We start from the raw sequence: 25,667 nt of genomic DNA on the forward strand, positions 1-25,667 counted from the left end.
TTTCCCCACAGTAGGCAATCGGCCTGAATCGAGAGTTCATCCTTGCGCCTATGAAATGGTTTAAATTCCTCAGGGCATGCCCAGTCCCCATTCGGGACACATTTCTTAACTAAAGACAGTAGCGGGTCTTTATTTGTCCAGACTTTAATCTGACGAGCTGTCACAGGTGAGCCTTCACTTTCAAAAGCTTCAACAGCCATGACCATCTCAGCATCATGCTCAGTTGCTCCCTCAGTGGTGCCTAGTGGGAGCCTGCTGAATGCGTCGGCGCACTTTTCAGTGCCCGGTCTGTGCCGAATTGTGTTGTCATAGGCGGCTAACATAAGTGCCCACCTCTGTATGTGGGCCGATGCATTCGCATTTATGGCCTTGTTGTCGGCCAAAAGGGACGTTAGGGGTTTGTGATCTGTCTCCAGCTCAAATTTCCTGCTAAACAGGTACTGGTGCATTTTTTTTACTGCATATACACATGCTAGCGCTTCCTTTTCTACCATCCCATAGGCCCTTTCTGCCTGGGACAGACTTCTGGAGACATAAGCTACCGGCTGTAACTGACCATTGGCATTCACATGCTGCAACACACACCCGATTCCATAGGATGACGCATCGCACGTTAAAACAAGTTACTTACATTGGTCATATAACGTTAACAGTTTGTTAGAGCACGCAATTTGTTATGCTCCATCAAAAGCCCTTTTCCTGTCTGTCCCCCCAGACCCAATCACGACCTTTGCGTAGGAGCACATGTAGCGGCTCTAACAGCGTGCTCATATTGGGAAGAAAGTTCCCAAAATAGTTCAGGAGCCCTAGGAATGAATGCAGCTCCGTCGTGTTACGGGGTCTGCGTGCTCTCTGGATTGCTTCTGTTTTGGATGCAGTAGTTCTGATCCCGTCTGCTGCTACCCTCCTCCCCAGGAATTCTACCTCTGGAGCTAAGAAGACGCACTTCGCCTTTTACTGCCTTCCATGCTAAAGAAATTTCGCACATATCTGAGCTTACTGAGACTAATGGACTACAGTATATCTGATGAAGTGACCACGATGAAGTAGTCGCAGCCCTACCCGGTCCAGTCTGCATAGCACCTCCTCCAGGTTGTGGAGGTGTTCTTCAGTATCGCGACCCGTGATGAGGATGTTGTCTTGAAAAACCACCGTTCTTGGAATCGACTTGAGGAGGCTTTTCATATTTCGCTGAAAGATCGCGGCGGCCGAGCGAATCCCGAACGGACATCTGTTGTACTCAAACAACCGCTTGTGTGTCGTGATGGTGGTCAGCTTCTTTGACTCACTCGCCAGCTCCTGGGTCATGAAAGCTGAGGTCAGGTCCAATTTTGAAAAAAGTGTGCCACCGGATAGCGTCGCAAAGAGGTCCTCCGCTCTCGGTAGCGGGTACTGGTCTTGGAGTGACACCCGATTGATGGTGGCCTTGTATTCGCCACATATCCTGACTGACCCAACTGCCTTGAGCACTGGCACGATCGGGCTTGCCCAGTCACTGAATTCGACTGGCGAGACGATGCCTTCCCTCAGCAGGTGGTCTAATTCGCCTTCTATCTTTTCCCGCATCACGTACGGCACCGCTCTGGCCTTGTGGTGTACTGGCCTGGCGTCCGGGTTTATATGAATCACGACCTTGGCCTCCATGAAAGTGGCGATGCCAGGTTGAAATAATGAGTCAAATTTGTCCAGGACCTGTGAGCATGATACTCGCTCCATAGAAGAAATTGCATTGACATCGCCCCATTTCCAGTTCATGACAGCAAGCCAACTCCTCCCCAGTAGTGCGGGACCATCCCCTGGGACAATCCAGAGTGGCAACCTGTTCTCCGAATCTTTGTGGGTCATGACTGCCCTGGCGCTGCCTAGCACCGGAATGATCTCCTTTGTATATGTCCGTAGCTGTACGTCAGTCGGCAATAATTTTGACCTCCTGGCCTTGGACACCCACAACCTTTCGAACTGTTTGATACTCAACAGAGACTGGCTGGCCCCCGTGTCTAGCTCCTTTAATACTGGGATGCCATTGAGGAGCACTCTCATCATTATCGGTGGCGTCCTGATATATGAACTGTATATGTGCTCCACATGAACTCGCTGAACTTCAGCTTGCAGCGATTTCCCCCAGTATTCATTTGGCTTCGTAGGGCTTACATCGGGCCCGTCCTCCTCGTACATCAACCTGGCTGCAGGCTTCCTGCACATATGCGCCAAGTGACCGCTGATGTTGCAGTTTCTGCAGGTATATTGCCTCCACACCTCCAACATAAGCTGGAGGCCCCATTGTTGGACACAAAAGGTCCATTACCAGTCGATCGTCTCTGACTGTCTCTGTAACTATCCTTAAGCGCACCATTAACAGGTGTTGATGGCCTCATTACTGGCCGCATTGTCCATTGCGATGGCATGAATCGTCGTTCAGCTAACCACTGTCTCTGTTGAATTCCCTCTTTGGGTTCGACTACATGCTGGGGCATGTCCGATTGCCCTTGTCTACCTAGAGAACTGTGTGCTGCGTTAACAATGTTGACTCCCTGATCGTTTGCCGCATTTGAGCCAAGATTTTTGTCATACATCACTCTGGTCTCTTCCTCCCCTGAGATAAATGTCTGGGCTATCAGAGCCGCTGCTTCCAAGGTCAAGTCTTTGGTCTCAATCAGTTTCCTGAAAACCCCAGCATGCCTGATGCCCTCAATAAAAAAGTCTCGCAGCATCTCCACTCTGCATGCATCTGGGAACTTACATAGGCTCACCAGTCGTCGGAGATCTGCCACGAAGTCTGGAACGCTTTGCCCTTCTCACCGCTGGTGCATGTAAAACTGGTGTCTCACCATGTGCATGCTGCTCACCAGTTTAAGATGTTCCCCGATCAACGTCTTATCCGCCAGCTTCTCTGGCGCTAGAAGGTCCTTCATCATGGAATACGTTCTGGATCCACAAACCGTCAGGAGATGAGCCCTGCATTTGTCAGCCGAATCCTGTCCCAACCATTCCTTAGTGACAAAACTTTGCTGTAGTCTCTCAATAAAGTCGTCCCAATCATCACCAACACAGTACCTCTCTTCTGTGCTGCTAGTGGCCATGCTCGTGTGGTTTAAATCCCAGTTTCTCATCGCCAATGATATGTCCTTACTATACAGTATAAATGCACACGAGGCCCATACTTGAGAGAAGGTTACTCTGTGACCAGTTACCTTTATTACCAAGACCTCAAGTGATGAAGGTGGGTGGAGCTTCCCCTTTTATACCTGAAAGTCCATGTTAGGAGTGTCTTACTTAAGGAAGGATATACTGGCTTTGGAGGGGGTACAGAGACGATTCACTCGGCTGATTCCAGAGATGAGGGGGTTACCTTATGATGATAGATTGAGTAGACTGGGTCTTTACTCTTTGGAGTTCAGAAGGATGAGGGCTGATCTTATAGAAACATTTAAAATAATGAAAGGGATAGGCAAGATAGAGGTGGAGAGATTGTTTCCACTGGTCGGGGAGACTAGAACTAGAGGGCACAGCCTCAAAATACGGGGGAGCCAATTTAAAATCGAGTTGAGAAGGAATTTCTTCTCCCAGAGGGTTGTGAATCTGTGGAATTCTCTGCCCAAGGAAGCAGTTGAGGCTAGCTCATTGAATATATTCAAGTCACAGATAGATAGATTTTTAACCAATAAGGGAATTAAGGGTTACGGGGAGCGGGCAGGTAAGTGGAGCTGAGTTCACGGCCAGATCAGCCATGATCTTATTGAATGGCGGAGCAGGCTCGAGGGGCTAGATGGCCTACTCCTGTTCCTAATTCTTATGTTCTTATGTTCTTATGTCTCCCACAAGTTCACCCCTTGTGGTCAATGTTCTCAATGTGTACAACTTAGGTCAGCTTATACATAGGTTACAATGATAGTTGAATACATGACGATGTCCTTCCATTATCCCTAAAAATGGCTTTGGAATATGTAATCTATGTAGGTAGAACAAATGAAGGACAGACATGATGGTTGCTAGTCCGTATGTTTGTTTATTAGGCCAGAGCAAACTGAGCATGTTCACACTAAACCATGTGACAAATCATGTGGTAATACATAACAGAGACTGACTTTTATCTCATAAAAAACGATGTTGATACTGGATTCAGACATCTGTTACTCCTGTTTACAAAGACAAGAGTATCACAGATACTGGTATTTTGTCTGTCTGGTTACAAGTAAACCCATATTTAAATATGTCCAAACAGTGCAGTAGCTGCAAAAAATTGATATTCTGAATAATTATAAAGGAACCAATTTGAAGATAATTGTCACCACGGATCTGCATGGCCTTTGATTCTGTTTTGCCATATTTGACTGCACATTATGTACTTAGCATTAATTTATGTTATGTTTTCTCGATCATTTCTCAAACATTTTACAACATCATATCAAAAAATTCAAACCACATGCACTAAAAAGTTGTTATAATGTTGAAAAATACAAAGGGTAAGTAAAGATTAATAATTTGAATTTGGTTTTATTTGATTGTTGGTAATGACAACAACAATAAGACAATGAACTGCCTAATTATTTTAAAATGTGGATTGTATTGCTCAAAATGTAGTATGCTGCAGCGTAGCTGTTGAGGGGTTATGGTGAAATAAAAATACACATTTCTGTCATTGATGGGAATATCTCACCCATGACTGACTTGTGACAGTTCTTTCTGCAGTATTATTTCGGATCACTTTTTGGATTTCACATATATGAAATTATGGGGAAAGTGACTATTGCTACCCAATGATTAACAGGGGTTTTCACAGACAAATGAACAAACTATGGCTCTCAAGAATTAGCTAGTTGAAAGAGTAAGTGCATGTAATGTTATATTTGATCATTTTAGGCGGATCTTTCAACTTTGGTAGGGGGCGTAAAATGGTCAGTAGCAGATCTGCTGCCTGTTATGAGTTGCTCGATTTTCCTTTTCGTTGAAATAGTTCGTCACCCACCGCCACCATCTCCTGCCTTCACCCTGCCCAGGTTAGGGAAATTGTGGCCCGGGGTGTGTAGGGGAATATCCTGGGTTGCGTAGTTGAATATTCCAGCTTTTATTTTGCTTTTCTTAAAGTACGCAATTTAACCTATTTATAAACTAGGGGAAGGTTTCCTATGGTTACTATTGCCAATTATATTATAAATGTGTTCTTTATACTTACGTTTACAGTTTCATTACAAATAGTGAAGGCAGGAGATCTTTTCTTGTTTGCTTCCAATGCTTTTCGATAACCCAGCTGTGGAGACTTTCGAGTTGGGTGCCCAACGGGCACAATTTCGGCGATATGTCCCATTTTCTGTGGGCCTGGAGAAGTACTCTTGTTCCTTCTAGTCCCACATAACTCTTAAATAAAACCCACAAAACGTACCTTTAGGGAGAAGCCTTAAGTGGCCCCTTTAAGGAAACCAGTTTGGTCTCTCAACAGAGAGATAGGTGTACCCATTTTTCCGTGAAAGTTGGAATTGGGGTGTGCTACAGCAGGCATAGGACTCTGATTTGGATATCCAAACAGACTCCTGCATGTTTTGGGTGGGGGTGCTGGGCACACATTTAAAGGCCTGCCTGAAAGTTGGGCAAATGGTTACACAAGGTCCCATTAGATTTTCAGGTAAGATATAGCCAGCTGGCAGTTAAAAGGCTCCCCTCTCTCCCGCCTCCCACCCCTCCCGCCGCCACCCCCTCCCTGGGCTCCCAATACTGTAACAACAGGCACATCTTGATCCCTTAATTATTTCATATTACAAGCTGCTAAACTAATTAGATGCAATGCTTATTAATGCTTTCTGTATTTTATTCAGGCCAACAGGACATTCAGTACAGTTGGCGATCTGAAGACCTATTCAGAAGTATGGCTGAAAGCCCAGAGCTTTTTTCAAATTCAGCAAAATCATGTGCTAAATGAGCTTCAGGTATCTGAAAAAGTAACATCACTCTGTTTATTTGATTGACAGCGGAGGGGAAATATTTTCATTTTGCTGATTGGATGAACAAAACTATACTGGGTTATATGTTATACTTATAATTGATGACAACCTCGTAACTTACTATGATGGTTGAAGTATTCTGTTTATCCTATAGTTTTGAATAGCAATTTAGTCCTCAACATAGTCACAAAACATAATCCTGATATTTTGTATATAAGAATAATATTTATATAGTGCTTTACTGCATCAAATGTCACACAGTGCATTGTTTTTGTTGTTCAGTCACTGTTATATAGACAAATGCAGCAGTTATTTTGCACCAACAAAATCCTATAATCAACAACAAGATGAATGACCAGTTAATCTGTTTTTTGGTGGTACTGGTTGAGAAAGAAGTGTTGGAAAAGACACTGGGAGAACATTGCTCTTATTTTAATGTGTTTTGGGATCTTTAACTGCCAGAACAACTGGAACAGCCAGGCAGGACCTCAGCTAACATCTGCTCTGAAGGATGACATAGAAACATAGAAACATAGAAAATAGGTGCAGGAGTAGGCCATTCGACCCTTCGAGTCTGCACCACCATTGAATAAGATCATGGCTGATTCTTCACCTCAGTATCCCTTTCCTGCTTTCTCTCCATACCCCTTGATCCCTTTAGCCATAAGGGCCATATCTAACTCCCTCTTTAATATATCCAATGAACTGGCATCAACAACTCTCTGCGGCAGGGATTTCCACAGGCTAACAACTCTCTGAGTGAAGAAGTTTCTCCTCATCTCAGTCCTAAATGGCCTACCGCTTATCCTAAGACTGTGTCCCCTGATTCTGGACTTCCCCAACATCGGGAACATTCTTCCTGCATCTAACCTGTCCCGTCCCGTCAGAATCTTATACATTTCTATGAGATCCCCTCTCATCCTTCTAAACTCCAGTGTATAAAGGCCCAGTTGATCCAGTCTCTCCTCATGTGTCAGTCCAGCCATCCCTAGAATCAGTCTGGTGAACCTTCGCTGCACTCCCTCAATAGCAAGAACATCCTTCCTCAGATTAGGAGACCAAAACTGAACACAATATTCCAGGTGAGGCCTCACCAAGGCCTTGTACAATTGCATATCTCAGACAATTTTATCATGCCTGGCCTATGTTGCCTATTTTGTCAGAAATCCTAACATGTATTTGATGGGTTCCAAGTTGTACTTTGCCTGTGTCGTTGAGCCTGCCTTGATGGAGTGGAGTATAATTTCGGGCTTGGCATCAGTAGCAGATGAATATGCTTCTGTGGCAGCTAAAGGAGTACGTCTAAATTTTTGAAAATTTTAAAATTGGTGTCCTAACTGATTTAAAATTTTAAATACTCCTTCCCCATAGCAACTCTAGATGCCAGGAACACATCCAGTTTAACTATGCCATTAATGATAGAAAATGCAACATATGAAGTCATAGTGTAATTAATGCATAATTTGCAAATATTTGCCCACCTATATTTGGGGAGATGTATTGGATATCTGCCAAATTTCAGACAGAAAATCCAAGAATTGTTAAAGGCCATGGAACAACTTCTGAATTCCTGCTTCCACCCAGTGTTCTCGTGCCTGAAATTGGGCCTTGGAACATCAGCAAATGTACTCCCTCCTATGTACTGCACTAGAGAGACAGACTAGATAATGAGCTTGGGGCTTAAAGGTAAATGTGCTACCAACCGAGCCAGTCTGACACTAATTCTGGTTGGTGCTGCACTGTCTGCTTGAGATTAAGGGACAGTGATGCTGGTTTCTTTTTCATGATGCAATAAATTTACGGCGTCTGTAATTTATTGCTGCAAACACATTCTCTGTTGATGCTGGTTGAGAAAAGATACAGAGGAATAATGCATTTAACAGAATCACCACATCTGACAAGGATGGCTACCTTCCCTTCAACTAAAAGTTGAAGAACTGCTTTTGTGAAACATTGACCGAATAGAGATCTTTAAAATCATGAAAGGTTTTGAGTGGATACAGAGAGAATGTTTCCACTTGTAGGGAAGAGCATAATTAGAGGCCATCAATATAAGATAGTCACCAAGAAATCCAATAGGGAAGTCAGAAGAAAATTATTTAATAAGACCATAAGAACATAAGAAATAGGAACAGGAGTAGACCATACGGCCCCTCGAGCCTGCTCCGCCATTCAATAAGATCATGGCTGATATGATCATAGACTCAGCTCCACCTCCCTGCCCGCTGCCCATAACCCCTTATCCCTTTATTGTTTAAGAAACTGTCTATTTCTGTCTTAAATTTATTCAATGACCCAGCTTCCACAGCTCTCTGAGGCAGTGAATTCCACAGATTTACAACCCTCTGAGAGAAGAAATTTCTCTTCATCTCTGTTTTAAATGGGTGCAGCAAGACTTCCCTGCTTTTATACTCCATCCCCTTTGCAATAAAGGCCAAGATTCCATTGGCCTTCCTGATCACTTGCTGTACCTGCATACCATCCTTCTGTGTTTCATGCACAAGTACCCCCAGGTCTTGCTGTACTACAGCACTTTGCAATCTTGCTCCATTTAAATAATAACTTGCTCTTTGATTTTTTTCTGCCAAAGTGCATGACCTCGCACTTTCCAACATTATACTCCATCTGCCAAATTTTTGCCCACCTCACTTAGCCTGTCTATGTTCTTTTGCAGGTTTTTTGTGTCCTCCTCACACATTGCTTTTCGTCCCATCTTTGTATCGTCAGCAAACTTGGCTACGTTACACTCAGTCCCTTCTTCCAAGTCGTTAATATAGGTTGTAAATAGTTGGGGTCCCAGCACTGATCACTGCGGCACCCCACTAGTTACTGGTTGCCAACCAGAGAATGAACCAGTTATCTCTGTTTACCCAAAAGAGTGGTGAGAATGTGAAACTCGCTACCACAGGGAGTGGTTAAAGCGAATAGTATAAATGCATTTAAGAGGAGGCTAGACAAGCCTATGAAGGAGAAGGGAATCGAGGGTTATGCAGATAGATTTAGATGAGGAAAGATGGGAGGAGGCTCGAATGGAGCATAAACGCCAGCATGGACTGGTTGGGCCGAATGGCCTGATCCTGTGTCGTACATCCTATGTATGTAATCCTATGTGTGCATTTTTTCTTCATTTGTTTAAAAACTCATATTTTGCTGTAATTTTTGTGTCACATGCATGTAACATCATTGTGGTGAAATGGCCATAGCACTTCTGATTATTCTTTCTCCCCATACAAAATATAATTTCCTTAACATTTTTGAACACTAATAATGGCTTTTCAAAGAAAACTTACAACTCACTGGTACAATCCTCATTATAACTATTCAATTCTCCATGCAAGAAAACATTTGCTTGACAATGTAAAAGACCAGGCCAAAATACTAAATTATCTGTTGTATGATTCTTGATTGGTATTACTGCAGTTGTTTGGTATGGCTCAGAACAGTATATTCATAGTTTTAATACAATAATGTGTTAATTTTAGTATCGATTTGCGACAACTATAAGAAACTAGATTAGCATAAATGGAACTCTTTTTTTTTGTTGCAGGGGGCTTTACAGAATAATTTTGTACGCAGTTTCATTCAGAGTCAACTGGATATTAATACTGATGAACTTTTGAGAAATATACAGCATTACGGTACAGTTTGAATTTTGTGGATGTTTCTGTTTTGTTCTTGGTATCTTAGCCTGATTGTGATTGTAATAATGTATTTAACTGTCACCTATATACATACACACAGGAGTAGATTTTCTTCTTTGGATGTTACACCTGTAAGGAGAGGGGAGCACTCTGTTGGGACATTTGGGCACCTGTTTGCTGGATCTATCTTTTGGCTGTTCTGTGAACCCTGCAGACCCTCCAGTCTCTGCTGCACCGCCCAAAGATCCGTAAGGAGCAAAGTGAGACAGGAAGCTGGGAATGCTGCCACTTGTCTTATTTGAACGGTTATGCTCGGCCTGCATTTACTCCGTGCACAGCCCCAATATTACACAGTATCTGGGGTCGTTCAGAAAATCCATGTGGGGTTAGAGACCTGATACACTAACTGGGCAGTAATCTGATAGAACGGATTACCTGCCTACTGTAGATCCACCCAACTTCCATCCTATTGAGATCAATAAAAATCATTAAAAGCATGAAGGCCATTCGGGAAATTGGGAGAGGTGTGAAATAAGAGAGACGATAAAGAGGTCATTTGAGACAGAAGTCTAATGATGGAGAGGATTAGAGGCGTAGCATGGGCAGGAAGGCAGGAAGAGTCAGTTGTTGCTAATTAATTTTCCCCAAATCCCAGGAGTCACATATTACAATGCCACCCTAGATAATAAACCACAGTTCCACAAGGTCTCCTAAATCTGAGATTTTATTAACAGAGAAAAATTGGACTAGAATGACCACTGGTTATTAATCTGAGAGATATGATAGATATCTGAGCTTGTAAAACTTGGTATGCCAAAGACTTTCCCAAAGGTCTATATCAGATAAGTTAACTTTGAGTTCAGTTAATGCAAGGAGAATACAAGATATTTATTATAGAAAAGTGATTTCTTTAAATTGATGAATAGGTGTTCATTTCATATATTTCTAAAGTATTGGCCAAAATCTGCTGCTCCTAGGGGTGCATACAAGGTGCATAAGCGTCCGTAAGGGCAGCGCAAGGTCTGGGTTTCACGCACGGGAAAGGGGCACAAACCTGGGGAAAGGGTGAATGCCCGTGAAATTCTTATGCCTGGTAAAAGTGTACGGTCTGCTTTTACCAGCATAAGAGTTTAAAAAAACATTAAAATAATTTTTTTTCAATCATTCATAGAATCATAGAATGGTTACAGCACGGAAGAAGGCCGTTCAACCCGTCGAGCTCATGCCGGCTCTCTGCAAGAGCACCTCAGCTAGTCCCACTCCCCGCCCTTTCCCTGTAGCCCTGCAAATTTTTTTCTTTCAGGTACTTATCCAACTCCCTTTAGAAAGCTGTGATTGAGTCTGTCTCCACCATCCTTTCAGGCAATGCATTCCAGATCCTAACCACTCGCTGCATAGAAATGTTTTTTCTTATGTCGCCTTTGGTTCTTCTGCCAATCTCCTTAAATCTATGTCCATTGGTTCTTGACCCTTCTGCTAAAGGGATATGTTTCTCTCTATCTACTCTGCCTAGACCAAGAATAATCTCTAGCTTATGTCAAATAGCCAATTTCATATCCATGCTACCACTGTCACTTTAATTCCATGGGCTTCAACTTTGCTGGCAAGCCTACTATGTGGCACTTTGTCAAACGCCTTTTGGAAATCCATGTACACCATGTTAACCACATTGACCTCATCAACCCTTTCTTTTACCTCAACAAAAAACTCAATCAAGCTGGTTAAACACGATTTGCCTTTAACAAATCCATGCTGGCTTTTTGTAATTAATCCACACTTATTCAAGTGACTTTTAATTTTGTCCCTGATTATTGTTTCTAAAAGCTTTCCCACTACCGAGGTTAAACTGACTGGCCTTTTTTGAACATAGGTCTAATATTTACAATTCTCCAGTCCTCTGGCACCACCCTTGTTTCTAAGGAGGATTGGAAAATTATGGCCAGTACTTCCGCAATTTTTCCCGTCACTTCCCTCAATGTCCTAAGATGCATCCCATCCGGTCCTGATGACTTATCTACTTTAAGTCCAGCCAGCCTTTCTAGTACCTCGTCTTTATTAATTTTTATCCCATTCAGTATCTCCTCTACCTCCTCCTTTACTATGTCTATGGCAGCATCTTCTTCCTTGGTGAAGACAGCTGCAAAGTACTAATTTAGTAACTCCGCCATACCCTCTGCCTCCATGCATAGGTCTCCTTTTTGGTCCCTTATCGGCCCCACCTCTTCTCTTACTACCCGTTTACTATTTATATGCCTATAGAAGACTTTTGGATTTCCTTTTATGTTAGCTGCCATTCAATTCCCATACCCACTCTTTGCCCTCTTATTTTCTTTTTTACTTTTATACATTAAAATACGTGTGCAATAAGGTAAGTTTATTTTTAGCCCTTTTAAAACATGTGAATTTATTTCTCAAAAAATGTAATTTTTGTTTTAAATATTTAATTAAATATCATTTTAATTATTTTTTAATATGTAATGTTTTTTTTAATTTATTTGATGTGTAGATGTATTTTTGGAATGCAGAATCCCCATAAGCATGAATGGGGATTCCCTTTTATTGGTTGGGCTGGCCCATGTGACCCCAGGGGCGTTAGCGAACTGCATGCACCCCTGGGATATGTGGGCCTCTACCTGCAGGTACCCAGAGAGGCCCAGGACCGAATCTTTGTACCTCCCAGACCATCAGGTACGTGGGCATTTTATTTGCGGATTGGAGGCATTTTCCCGTGGGAAACCTCCGTCCGCAAATTCAGGGCCATTATGTGTATTATTTGTCACAGATTTAGGTTTTGCTTTATATGTGTCTTATGGGGAAAGATTATAATGTAACTTGTAATGTTTATTATAATAAAAGGAAGAATATTCTTCTTTGTTATAAATGATAAGGGATAGTGGTCCTGCTGCATAAGTTACTAGTTGCAGTCAAACTATAGACTTTGTGGATATTTTTTTCTGGACATAAATATTTAAGTAAGTATGCGGTGAGTAATGATGGCGAACAACCAGCGTTCACCATCATTACCCCTCTGAAATTGACCGCAACTTCAGGATTTAGCGCAGGTGCATCTAAACAAGGAAATCCTGAGGTTGTGGTCAGTCATTCACTGCCCTAACACTGGCTGCACTGCGGCCCACCCCGCCCCAGATCTGGCAATCTGTGGCATCAGTGAAACTGACAAAAACTTGGGCTTTCCTCATTAATATCACTGTTCAATACCCTAGTAAATATTAAGTCTTCTTGGAATAGGTATAACGGGGGTTTTAACAGTGTAACCACATGTTTTGGCCCTGGAAAATTAATTTTTATAATTGTGGAGTGTCAAATTTCTCCAATATGATCAAAATTAAAAAAAATTTTAAAGTAAAAAAAAAAGTTTCTTTTAAATGTTTGTTCATGATATTTCAGCTTCTACCATTTCCAAATCTTTATTTCACGCTCTCCAACATTTTAAAAAGTCCAGATAAAAGCAACTTTTCATTTCTTGGTTTCCTATCTGTGAGAATTCTGCAAAGTGATTGGCTGCTTAGACAGTTTGCTGATGTCACTGCAGCATCATACTGGGAATTCCAATTACAGAGCGCTGAATTCAATTTGAACGTTGCCAAAGGCAAACTTTCCACCACAGAGATCACAAGTTCGCTGTGGGCAGCTTTCTTCGGGGCTAGCCGCGTGCGCCTTTGTTTTGTGGCTGACCACAAATTACGGGCCATCATTTCTTACAGCGTAACTCAAAACCTGCAAGCCTTTCCTCAGGACACTTGAGGATATATCCATTGTGCTTTATGGATACTAAATTAGTAAATTATATTTTTAGACAACCGAAGCTACCTAAACTGGATTCCCTTTTCTTCTCTCTTTTGTTAGTATCTCGTGCTCTGCATGTTGAGAGGTTTAGCTTGAATAATCCCTGTGGTCAGGAATTCTGAGAATGCACATTCTGAGACCAGAATGTCTGAGGCTTGATCCCCAATATGGGCTAAGTTGACTGATCTAAGTTGGGGAAACAGTTCAAGCACTACAGTTAGCCTTTGTGTCTTTCTGCTAGGATGAGGAAAATCAGCCAGAATCCCAGTGCAGATCAATATTCAATAGACTCTTGCTGAAAAGTATATGTACTGATATCAGCTGAAACCAGATTGGGTTCAACTATAGTATCGTATCCTCCACAGCTGAATATCCTGTATATAAACACTCGCCAGATTCACACATTTAGAATGGGCAATTTGGCGCTGTTCTGAAGGGCCACCTCATAATAAGAATGAATGATTTCAGGGAAGGAGGAAAAAAAGTCAGATGAAGAGGGAAAACATACTAATAATCTACTTAAATTACAGGTTGAAACATAAGAACTTAAGAAATAAGAGCAGGAGTAGGCCGTTCGGCCCCGTAAGCCTGCTCTGCCTTTCAATAAGATCATGGCTGATCTGATCAGGGACTCAGGTCCACTTTCCTGCTGTTCCCCATAACCCTTGACTCCCCTGTAGTTCAAATATCTGTCTATCACCACCTTGAATATATTCAATGACTCAGCCTCCACAGTTCTCTGGGGTTGAGAATTCAAAAGATTCACGACCCTCTGAGAGAAGAAATTCCTCCTCATCTCCGTATTAAATGGGCGACCCCTTATTTTGAAACTAGTTCCAGATTCCCCCACGAGAAGAACATCCTCTCAAGCCTCTCAAGCCCCTCAGAATTTTATATGTTTCAATAAGATCATCTCTCATTCTTTTAAACTCAAATGAGTAGAGGCGTAACCTGCTCAACCTTCATATGACAACCCCTTCATCTCAGGAATCAACCTCGTGAACCTTCTCTGAACTGCCTCCAATACAAGTATTATACAAATATAAAAACGTTATATTTTTCAGATATGATAATAAACCGTACAATGAACGACCCAGTTGCACAACAGATCACTGTTCTCTCACAGATGATGATTAATATCTCATCTTGCTTTTTACTGGACCGCTTCAAACAACTGGAATCCAAGGAAGAGCTAGAGCGGAAAGTACAAGAGCTAATGAACAAAAATACATTCCTAGCGAGTAAGTAAATTGCCAACTATGGTATCTTTCATCCAAGTAAAGTCTGGGAACTAGGGCTGAAAGTTGTAACATTGTTCTGATTCTATTAATTTTATCTTAAGATGATGTTATTAAGAGAAAGATTAGTTTCCAATGTATAGCATTCATCCTCTATTATAATTATCTTTTATGATTTTAATTGAATTGATTATTATAGGTAAAAGCTAAAGGCCTTGAACTTACACTGAGATTGTAACATATGAATGCTTAACACATTCCTGTGAAACTCCACTTTGCTATTTTAGTAGAGACAGTAACTCAATTACAGTAAACAGGTTAGCACCTCCATTTAAATAGAAGAGGAAGGAATTTAAGATATGTTCAGTTTTTGTACATTATCTTACAGTGAAATTTCAATGCCAAAAAGAATATTGATGTCGCACAAAATTGAAATTGACTTCAAGAATCACTACAAATTGAAATTCTGAATTGGAGCAACACTCCACTATTTAAAAAAATGATTTTTGAGCTTGATTTGGAATTTTGAATTTGCTCATTATTGTCCCTTAACAAAAATGTGTTCTATTTGTGTAGATGGCCATCTGGGCATACAGATTCCTCTGCTCACTATTTGTAGCAAAATTAGAAGCAAGTTTATGATTTCACTACAAATAGAGCAGAAAGGGTGTAAAACTCCTTAGCTTTTGAATGCTCCTTTGAATTCATGTCATTTTTAAAGCCATATCTTGATATACTGATATTCTGGTGGAGGAAATAGCATCAGTGTAGACATGGGCTGGATTGTCTCCCTCTGTACTGAAATTTCAATGTTTGTTGAATGATTAACAACTTCCCATAATTATTTAATTTTATTTCAATGTTCCCATTGATTTTCTAGTAACTGATGGTAAATTGGTAATCTGGTATGTGGTCACCAATTTGACTTCAAAGCAAATTAATAAACATGTGATGAATTCAAATCTTATGATACACAAATAGAGTCATGCTGCTGATGTCTGAAATCACACGTCAGAGGAGTCGTTTTACATACTCAATGTAAAGCACTTTCAGATATTTTCCTATATGTGAGAAGCACTATGTAAGTTGTAGCTCACAACATTCTGAGTCTTCAGTAGATTAAAGGCTCTCAGCTTCAATGAGAAGTTGACCTTTCATGGTAAACCTGATGAACTGTTCAACTAGATATGTAATGTCGTTAGAGGCGGCAATGTAAAAACCTAAGAAGGAAAATAAGAATGTGAGAAGGCATGGAATAATAAAATACATTTGGTTCAGTCAGCCTGCTTCTTCCTCAGATTACATATAATCTACTCTATTTTCTATTGTACCCACCCATTTAATCTCATCAGGATAGATTCTTCAACCATCAGTTTATATTGTTGCAGATGTTCTGGTGTCCCTTGAGTGTTTTGCATCACACTCTTTATTCTTAAGGACCAGTGATGGCATTAAACTGTTACATACTTTGCTGATTACAGCACCCGCGGCAGAGTGGTCTGTACTCTATCTGAAAGACGGAAGGCAAATAAATCAATGGTCGTACAAGCAGACAGAATAGATAAAGGGGTGTAGGGCTAGATTTTCCACTTTTGTGCTTATCGCCCAAAAATGGGTGTTATTTCCGGCGTGGACGGTAAAAATGGGTTTTCAGATCGCCAGCTTCTCGCCCATCCTCAAAGCACCTAGTCTCCATTTTTTAAAATGGGCGTTACCGCGAGCGATATGAAATGGGTGGTAGCGTTAAATCTCGCTGACCTTCTGCCGTAAAGTATCACCGTCCTTAGCAATGGCATGGCAACAGTCGATTCCCACGATTCAAGAGGTTAAGGGTCATCATGACATGCGCAGAAGAGGAGACAGAGAGAGAGGGAGCTCAGAGGGACTGAGGGCGTGTCTGGGTGTGGTGTGGCTGCTTTGGGAGGAAGGAGGGAGACTTTAGAGCTTCACAGCAAGTAGGAAAAGAAAAATTAGCTGTTACCAGCCACATACTTGCCTGAATGTGTCCTATAATGGAGGGAGAGGAGGAGGCATCACAGCACACTGTGGAGATTGACGCTGCAGAGAGCAGTGAGGTGGGAGAGGAGCACACTGGAGGCCGCAAAAGAGCCAGGAGGTTCTCGGATGAAGTAAGTGCCTCCCTCCTGCAGGAGGTCGAGTTATGCTGGGGTGATTTGATGCAGGGAGGGCGTGGAAAGCCCACCCCAAAGGCCTGCCAGAAGATATGGACCAAGATAGCAGAGGTGATCTCGTCAGCGACCAATGAGGTGTGTGAGGGCAACCAATGTCACAAAGGATGGAAAGACCTTGTGGGATCCGCAAGAGTAAGTATTACATTTATTTACATGTACTTATGTATTTATATAATTTGATTTGTAAGAGTCATGAGTGACTATCAGCAGATGTGAGGTCTTTCACTTTTACCGGGAATGTTTTACTCAAAGCCTGCAGTCACGGTGCACGTTTTTAGGTAAAGAATGATAATTTTCATAATAATCATGATTACATCTGTCGGTTATGTGTTGTATCAGTGTCTGTGACAGTACCTAGCAATGATATCATGCAATGATCTCATGCCATGTCGTCCTGTTACCTTTTACAGAAGAAGCTTTCGATGATGAGGTCCGTGCAGAGGCGAACGGGTGGGGGGCCACCAGTCCCCAGTGACATTACAGAGATGGAGGAGCGGGTGCTCACACTCGTGGGGAAGCACATCTGGACAGCCACAGAAACATCTGCAGACCCTGAAGTGATGCCACGTGAGTAAAACTTTGAGTAATGTAAAGTCAATAGATGCCACACCCACTCATATCCGAACAATCATATATGATAGATGATTTCTAAAATTGTCATAGAAATAATGCTGCCATAATGAAATTCATTGCAATGCTAATGTGTTGCTGGTCATGAAATGTGATGTCTGTGATGATTTTGAGAGTGGTGGTGCTTTTGTCGTGCATATGCTGTGTGTAGCGCTGGACTCAACTTGTGACCCTAGCACCCCCTTCTCCTCTAATAACCTCATTTGTATTTTGCAGCTCAGCCAGCAACATTGCCCCAGGCAAGACCACAGAGGCCAGAAGGTGGGGGCGCGGGGCTCGACTCTCCGGACGATCCTACATCTGGTGCTGAGGAGCTCCGATTCTTGTCCGTCAATCCGCTGGGTCTGTTCTCCACAGATGAGAGCACGGACTTCGAGGAACCTGCATCCCCACGCTCCAGAAGCCATTCCACCCCAAGGTCATCTAGTGGTCTTCAGGTCATTCCTTCCTCCACTCTGGAGGTACCGGCCCCAAGCACATCACCACAGGGCACCCTATTTGTCTCCAGGACGGCGCCGACCCCGGGGAGGACTCGTGGATGCGACAGGTCTGTTCCACGAGCACCACATGAGAGCGGAGAGATGGTACAGTTGTCCAGGAAGACTGTAGACATTGATGACCAGCTCATCGAAGCATTGGGGGGCATATCCCGACAGTTGTCTACCATGACGGAGTACATTCCGTGGATGGCGGAGGACCTGGATGCGATAGCCAGGAACACTGCTGGCACAGGCCTCCCATTGGTCCCAGAATGCGGCACTCCATCCCTAGGTTCCGTACCACCACTGCAAACGACAGATGAGAGCAAGGACAAAGATCCTACTTCTGCATCAGAGAATGTTGCCCCCTTGGCACCCATCGCTCCCGTACCCATGCAACCACCGCCTCTGCCTTCATTCCCCCCCCAATGAGGCACTGTCTGAAGAGCTCCTCGGCCAGGCGCCATGGAGCGAGGAGGGGAAGGAATAAAGGTGGGGAGAAGAAGGGAAGGGGGGAAGGAAAGTGAGGTGCATGTCCGCAGGTAATGGCTGTGTTATATCTCCATCTGGGTGTATGCAATTTGTTGCAATGTAAGGGGGCTGGGGACCATCCTCCTGCTTTGCCTTTGTATTCTGTGTTGCTGGACATGTTGAATGGTGGAAAAAGTGGGATGTGGGCGGGGGTTGGGTGTTTTTGCCCATGATACTTATGATTTCAGACCAATGTTGGTATAACATTTTTTTTATTGAACATAACCTTGTTGCGCATTGTCTCAGATAGCTGGACCATTACACTCTGGTGATTCCTTAACATGAAAGTGTTAAATACAACTTAACTTCAATCAATGTAAACTTTAACTGGCACCAAGATGATGGGCACCATTGATGTCTGAGCCGCACACACACAGCAGTGTGTCAGTGTTGTCACTCACATCAATGTTCTTTCAGGCCAATCGGTCAGACATCAGCTCCTCACGTAAGAGTCTTGCAGCTATGTAGCCACCACGGGCCCTTTCCTGTGGTCTGGAGGGGGTCGTGGTCATGATTGCACAGCCAGCCTGATTATCTGGCCCTAGGTCAGCGTCCAGCCCCTCATCCTCCTTTTCCTCTCTCTCCTGAGGTGGAGCATCAGTGCCTTCTGGCAATTCTTACCTCTCCTGATAGCCAGGTTGTGCAGCATCGAGCACACAACCACGAATTTACCTACTTGCTCAGGGTTGTATTGTAACATCCCTCCTGAGTGGTCCAGACATCTGAAGTGCTGCTTAAGCACAGTTATTGTTTTCTGGACCATGTTGCGTGTGGCTCTGTGGCTCTGGTTCTATCGCTTCTCGGCCTCGGCGTGGGTGTCATGCAGGGGCCAGGTGGCTAGGCCATATCAGTTATCACCAAGCATCCAGCATTGTCCTTGTGGCTGACTCTTAAAGGTGCCAGAGACAGCATTCACACGCAGGATGTGAGCCTCATCGAAGGTGCCTGGACATTTGGCATTCACTGCCATTATGATCTGGTTGTGGTCGACAACTAATTGGACCTTCAGGGAGTGAAATCCTTTTCTGTTCCTAAAACGCTCCGGCTTCTGAGAAGGTGGCCGCATGGCGATATGAGTGCACTGTATAGCTCCCTGCGCCCTGGGGAACTTAGCAATGTGGTAGAATGCTCCAGCCCTGTCAGGCTGAGCCTCCGTGGTCATCCGGAAGCTGATAAAGTCCATCATTCTCGCGTACAGGGCTTCCGTGACCTGTCTAATACAGCGATGGGTTGCATGGTGAGACAGAGGCGAAATCTCGACCGCGGAGGCCCGAAAGGAACCGGACACGTAGAAAGACAGTGCTGCGGTGACCTTGACCTGGACCGACACTGATGTCCTGAAGGCAGATTGCATATGTGGCCTGATGAGCTCACATATTTCATTGAGCACCACCTTATGGAAGCGCAGTCTCTGAAGGCAGGTGTAGTCGGAGACACCGAGATAAGATCTCTTTTCCTTGTACATGCGGGGTGTGTATGGTCTGGCCCTCCTCCTCATTCTTGCATGTCTTAAATTGGGGACATAATGATGTGCATCACACATGGAGCCATCTGTACTCTGCAGCATCTGCGTATTAATCGATGCAGGCTGAGAAATGGCTGGCCTCATTGCAATGAAAGTATAATAGAGATTGATCAGAAGCAATGATTTCCTCACTAAAATACACCTAGAGTAAACATCCAATAGTCCAGATTCTGAAAATATGTCTGTTGAGATGGTCACTTCACCCGAGAAGAACTCCAGAGTCAGTGCAAACTCCCCCGAAGTTGAAGCAGTCTTTTGAATGAAGCGACCAGCGATTTAAAAAATGGCAGCCACACTGCTGCCGTTCGTTCAGAACAGTTCTATTTTTTCTGGGTGAGCGATATTGTGGACGATATGTGTGCGAGGTGGTGAAAGTGACGGTGGCTGATCTGGATGTTAGTTTCGCCAAATGTGCTCTTTACGACAAAAAAAAATGGGCGGGCGGTATTATTGAATCTCGGCATTAATTCCGTGTGGAAAGTAACACTGGGCGATATTATGGCCGTTGATTTCACCCATTCTGATGATTCCGCCCCAAAAAAGTGGGCGGGCGGTAAAAGTTTTTCCCAGCGTTAAGCACATGGGGAAAGTATCACTCGCCGATAAGTTTCGTAAAAATGCCTGTCAGTTTCCATTCTGTGCCAAAATGGGCGATATATGGGCGTTATACGTCATTTCAGTGGTAAAATGGGCATTAAGTTGCCGTTAAGCATGCAATAGAAGTGGAGGTTCTAGCCCATACTTTTTTAAGCACAGAGAAGATCAAGTCAATAACCCTGCTGAGAAAGATTGTTTATGTTGTTGCACAACCATCTCTGTCTTATCAAAATATTTGCAGCCAAAAACATTCAGGCCCTTGGCTTGGTAATAACAGTTAAATTATTCTGAGAGCAACAAGTTGAAAGATGGCTGGAAAAGAGAGTAGAAGAATGGGAATTCCAAAAAGCTTGGTCCTTTCTGTCCCTCTCAGATACTTCAGAGCTCCAGAAAGAAAATTCTATCTCATGTAAAGTCAGTTACATGTAAAGTCATCCAGACCGTTAATTTAATGAGGATGAGTTATCCCAGGCTTCATTCTGTACAACACTGGAGAGATAGGGTAAGCCTATCCAGCCTCAATGAGTTCAGGTCACTACCCTCTTATAGAGTGACACAGCAAGCATTTAAATCAATCCTACATTTTTATGCGAGGAACACAAAAGCTGCCACAGCTTTATCTGCATATTTCATATCAGTTCAAAAGTCTACATGAAATACGTTTAGAACATCAGATGGCTGGCAAATCATAAGCTGTTCATTGTAGTTCTTTCCACCACTCAGAAGGTAGGTATACATCATGTAGTTGATGATAAAATCTGAAGCTTAGAGTGATGAGTGTTGGAAAGACTTGTATGGTGGCCAGGAAGCAGATATGCGATCATATATCTCCAATTGGTGAAATCGCTGTTCAATGTGCTATGTGCACCCACTGTGATCAACAGGATGGTGACAATGCATTCATACATTTTATGTTGAGTTATGCTGCTCAGAAGCAGTTCCTGGGACCTGCTCTTTGCCAAGCGATGGCTCAAAAACCATGCTTATCAGTTATCTAATGACCATCAGTGAGTATTCTTCCCACAAAGAAGGTAAGTGGGGTCTCATAGAATTATAGAATCATAGAAAAATTACATAGAAACATAGATAGAAACATAGAAAATAGGTACAGAAGTAGGCCATTTGGCCCTTCTAGCCTGCACCGCCATTCAATGAGTTCATGGCTGAACATGCAACTTCAGTACCCCATTCCTGCTTTCTCGCCATACCCCTTGATCCCCCTAGGAGTAAGGACTACATCTAACTCCTTTTTGAATATATTTAGTGAATTGGCCTCAACAACTTCCTGTGGTAGAGAATTCCACAGGTTCACCACTCTCTGGGTGAAGAAGTTTCTCCTCATCTCGGTCCTAAATGGCTTACCCCTTATTCTTAGACTGTGACCCCTGGTTCTGGACTTGCCCAACATTGAGAACATTCTTCCTGCATCTAACCTGTCTAAACCCGTCAGAATTTTAAACGTTTCTATGAGATCCCCTCTCATTCTTCTGAACTCCAGTGAATACAAGCCCAGTTGATCCAGTCTTTCTTGATAGATCAGTCCCGCCATCCCGGGAATCAGTCTGGTGAACCTTCGCTGCACTCCCTCAATAGCAAGAATGTCCTTCCTCAGGTTAGGAGACCAAAACTGTACACAATACTCCAGGTGTGGCCTCACCAAGGCCCTGTACAACTGTAGCAACACCTCCCTGCCCCTGTACTCAAATCCCCTCGCTATGAAGGCCAACATGCCATTTGCTTTCTTAACCGCCTGTTGTACCTGCATGCCAACCTTCAATGACTGATGTACCATGACACCCAGGTCTCTTTGCACCTCCTCTTTTCCTAATCTGTCACCATTCAGATAATAGTCTGTCTCTCTGTTTTTACCACCAAAGTAGATAACCTCACTTTTATCCACATTATACTTCATCTGCCATGCATTTGCCCACTCACCTAACCTATCCAAGTCGCTCTGCAGCCTCATAGCATCCTCCTCGCAGCTCGCACTGCCACCCAACTTAGTGTCATCCGCAAATTTGGAGATACTACATTTAATCCCCTCGTCTAAATCATTAATGTACAGTGTAAACAGCTGGGGCCCCAGCACAGAACCTTGCGGTACCCCACTAGTCACCGCCTGCCATTCTGAAAAGTATCCATTTACTCCTACTCTTTGCTTCCTGTCTGACAACCATTACGATACAGAAGGAGGCCATTCAGCCTGTCTTGTCCATGCCAGTGTCTCGTTGGGGTTGAATTGGTCACAAAATGATAGCCTTTTAATGGGAGATCGGAACTGTCAGTTCTCTGTGGCAGACTTGATAAATCCGATACCTGAGCCTGATAGTCCAGCAGTAGCCCAGGGCATACAGTAATTTATGTTGGAAGGCTCTAAAACACAGTGAAAAGTTTTTGTGTGCATCAGTTACCCAGCTGATCATACAAAAATTATGATCTAGTGGTATATATGCATGGGTTCACTGGGGATTTGTAGTAGTTCTCTTTACCTACCTTCGAGCTTTGGTTTCTTTCAAGAGTTTGGATTGAGATAATTGAAATGTTGGGAGATCTATATCCATAATCTGAATTTCAGTCTTCATCTGTGGTGACAATTTAAATGACAAAATCAGACAGAATAGCCCTAATATTATGAGACTGGTAAAATCTGTGGTGGGAATAGCTGGCTGACCTAGGCAATTGGACAGAAATGATTCTGCCCAAATTTTCATTTGAATGCTGAACATATTTGCACCATGTGTAGCCACTTTAAGCGCAAATATCTCTTTAGATTTAGATGGCAAGATCCGCCTCCCCCCATTAGACTAGCAAGAACAAAACACAGACCGGCCTTTTTCCTTACCTTGGCCGGTCCGATGTGGCCGGTGTCCCTGACGGGAAGTTATCGGTGCTTTAGTCACACATCAATAGACTTTTGTATCAGTAACCGGTACAAATAAAAGATGTATGTGTGTGTATAGGTAAGGCATAAAAGTAAGCAGATTTTAAATGTATTTATAAAAGGGGTGGATTTGCAATCTTATGCAAGTTCAGCGTGAAAATCCCTGACAAATAGTGGAAGTGTTGCTTACAATGTGTTTCTGGGATTTCTGCAGCTCTTCTGTTGAAGTTAACAATGGACAAATGAGAGAACCTCTGCAGAAATTCACCTTAAAGTCTCAGACTGAAAAATTACATCTTCAGGGACTGAAAGCAAATTGAACCATTGGAATGAGTGATGAGAATGAAATTGTTATAGTTGATGACTTGATTTAATGTATAACTGGATAACTGAGAAAAACCTGACTAGAAACAAAGAAACATTTATTTCAATGGTATATGTCATTTTTTTTGTAGTGCAGATAAATTCACTGCAATTACTGTTGAGATGGAAGGCAACAGCTGAGAATGGCCAGTGAAAAATGTATTCCTCTCACCATTTACATCCTTCAGGAATTGCTGAATTAACAGTTACCAGTAGCTTTTCAAGCAGAACAAATGTCCATCAATCTGTTAGCTGATGTAATCAACATGGTTTTATTTTGGTTTGTTTTCCATGCTGCCAAGTAATCAGCTGGAGCAATGACCATGGAACTCACGCGTCAGGTTGACAGAAGTAGTTCCCGAGCTGTGTGAATCCCATGGCCATGGAGGAAAATTTAAAAAGTAGGGGTGGGGGCGGGGAAAGGCTCTTAAGTGCCTGACAATGATTTCAATTGCATTCCCTGCCGATGCAGGTCGGGTTGGCTCCGGGAATGACAGACGCACCTGTGGGAAAGGTGTGTGGGAGCGAGTTGACAGCGGGTTCCTGACCCCTTGTCAAAAAACCAACTTCCCCACCCAACCCTCCACCGATCGAGCCTGCTACCGCCAGGAAAAATTCAGCCCAGTGTCAGCTGTAACTCAGTTGGTAGTGCCCTCATCTCTGAGTTTGAGCACAAAAATCTAGGCTGACACTCCAGTGCAGTGCTGAGGGAGTTCTGCACTGTCGGAGGTGCCGTCTTTCAGATGAGACATTAAACCGAAGCCCCGTCTGCCGTCTCAGGTGGACGTAAATGATCCCATGGCACTAGTCAAAGAAGAGCAGGAAAGTTATCCCCAGTGTCCTGGCCCATATTTATCCCTCAATCAACATCACTAAAACAGATTATCTGGTCATTATCGCATTGCTGTTTGTGGGAGCTTGCTGGACACAAATTGGCTGCTGCGTTTCTTACATTACAACAGTGCCAGCACTACAGCCAATTAAGTACTTTTGAAAAGTGCTTTAGGAAATCTGGTGGTCATGAAAAGCGCTATGTACATGCAAGTATTTCTTTCTATCAGCACAGTTTTGTTCTTGCTAGCCTAATGGTGGAGGCGGATCTTGCCATCAGCTTAAATCTAAAGAGATATGTGCACTTAAAGTGGTTACATATGGTGCAAATATAATTTCAGCATTATTAAACTTCAAAATAAATGTTATATATTTGTCAGTCCCGACTAAGATTGTGGAGAAGGTGCCTGGCAACATTGAAGGCAAACCCATTGTGGAGTGACGAAACAGAGTTTGTGAGTGAGCGATAGAGTGCTGCAACACCTCACCCCTGTTTAATGGCTGGCACATTGAAGATGCAGCTAGATGAGGTGGATGTGAGAAGGCACACAGCAGTTCACCTTGCTTGTCAAGAGGTAGCAACCAGGCTCTGCAATTTGTGCAGTACAAGGTGAATATCTACTGCACTGTTGGGAATCCTGGCACCTGGGAAATGGTCTGTGTCTTTTGAGCAAATGCCTCATTAGCACAGGAAAAGTGATGAACTTGTTGCTTCTTCCAATCAAGGTCTGTGCATCCAATTGGCTGACTTTTCAGATGTGCCTCTTGGCTGAGAAGAATTAGATGGTGCAAAGTTCAAGGAATATCCACTTGAAGAGTTATCCTTGTGAAGCAGGGTTGTCTGCAGGTTGACTTTGACGAGATGGCAGCCACACTTTTAAGCTGAAGCAGGAGTTGGATCTGCTGTGATAAGTGGAGCAATGTGGCCGGGTGCTGATGCCCTGTGTACTGTGCAGCATCAGGTGATTGCGGAGAAGGTTGGTGCTGTTGCTGGTGATGCTGGTGTGATGTTGGTG

At 43.3% G+C, this 25,667-nt stretch overlaps 1 protein-coding gene across 1 annotated transcript in view; it reads left to right on the top strand.

The window, feature by feature from the left end:
• LOC139264540 (ATP-binding cassette sub-family A member 13-like) overlaps window positions 1–25,667 on the top strand; it is a 417,853-nt gene that overhangs the window by 218,166 nt on the left and 174,020 nt on the right. Inside the window, exons 27-29 of the mRNA XM_070881155.1 lie at window positions 5,811–5,921; window positions 9,484–9,574; window positions 14,449–14,625. Of these exons, the coding sequence (XP_070737256.1) occupies window positions 5,811–5,921; window positions 9,484–9,574; window positions 14,449–14,625 (379 nt within the window). The remainder of the gene's footprint in view (window positions 1–5,810; window positions 5,922–9,483; window positions 9,575–14,448; window positions 14,626–25,667) is intronic.

Source organism: Pristiophorus japonicus, chromosome 5, assembly GCF_044704955.1.
Source record: "Pristiophorus japonicus isolate sPriJap1 chromosome 5, sPriJap1.hap1, whole genome shotgun sequence".
Taxonomy (NCBI): Eukaryota; Metazoa; Chordata; class Chondrichthyes; family Pristiophoridae; genus Pristiophorus; species Pristiophorus japonicus.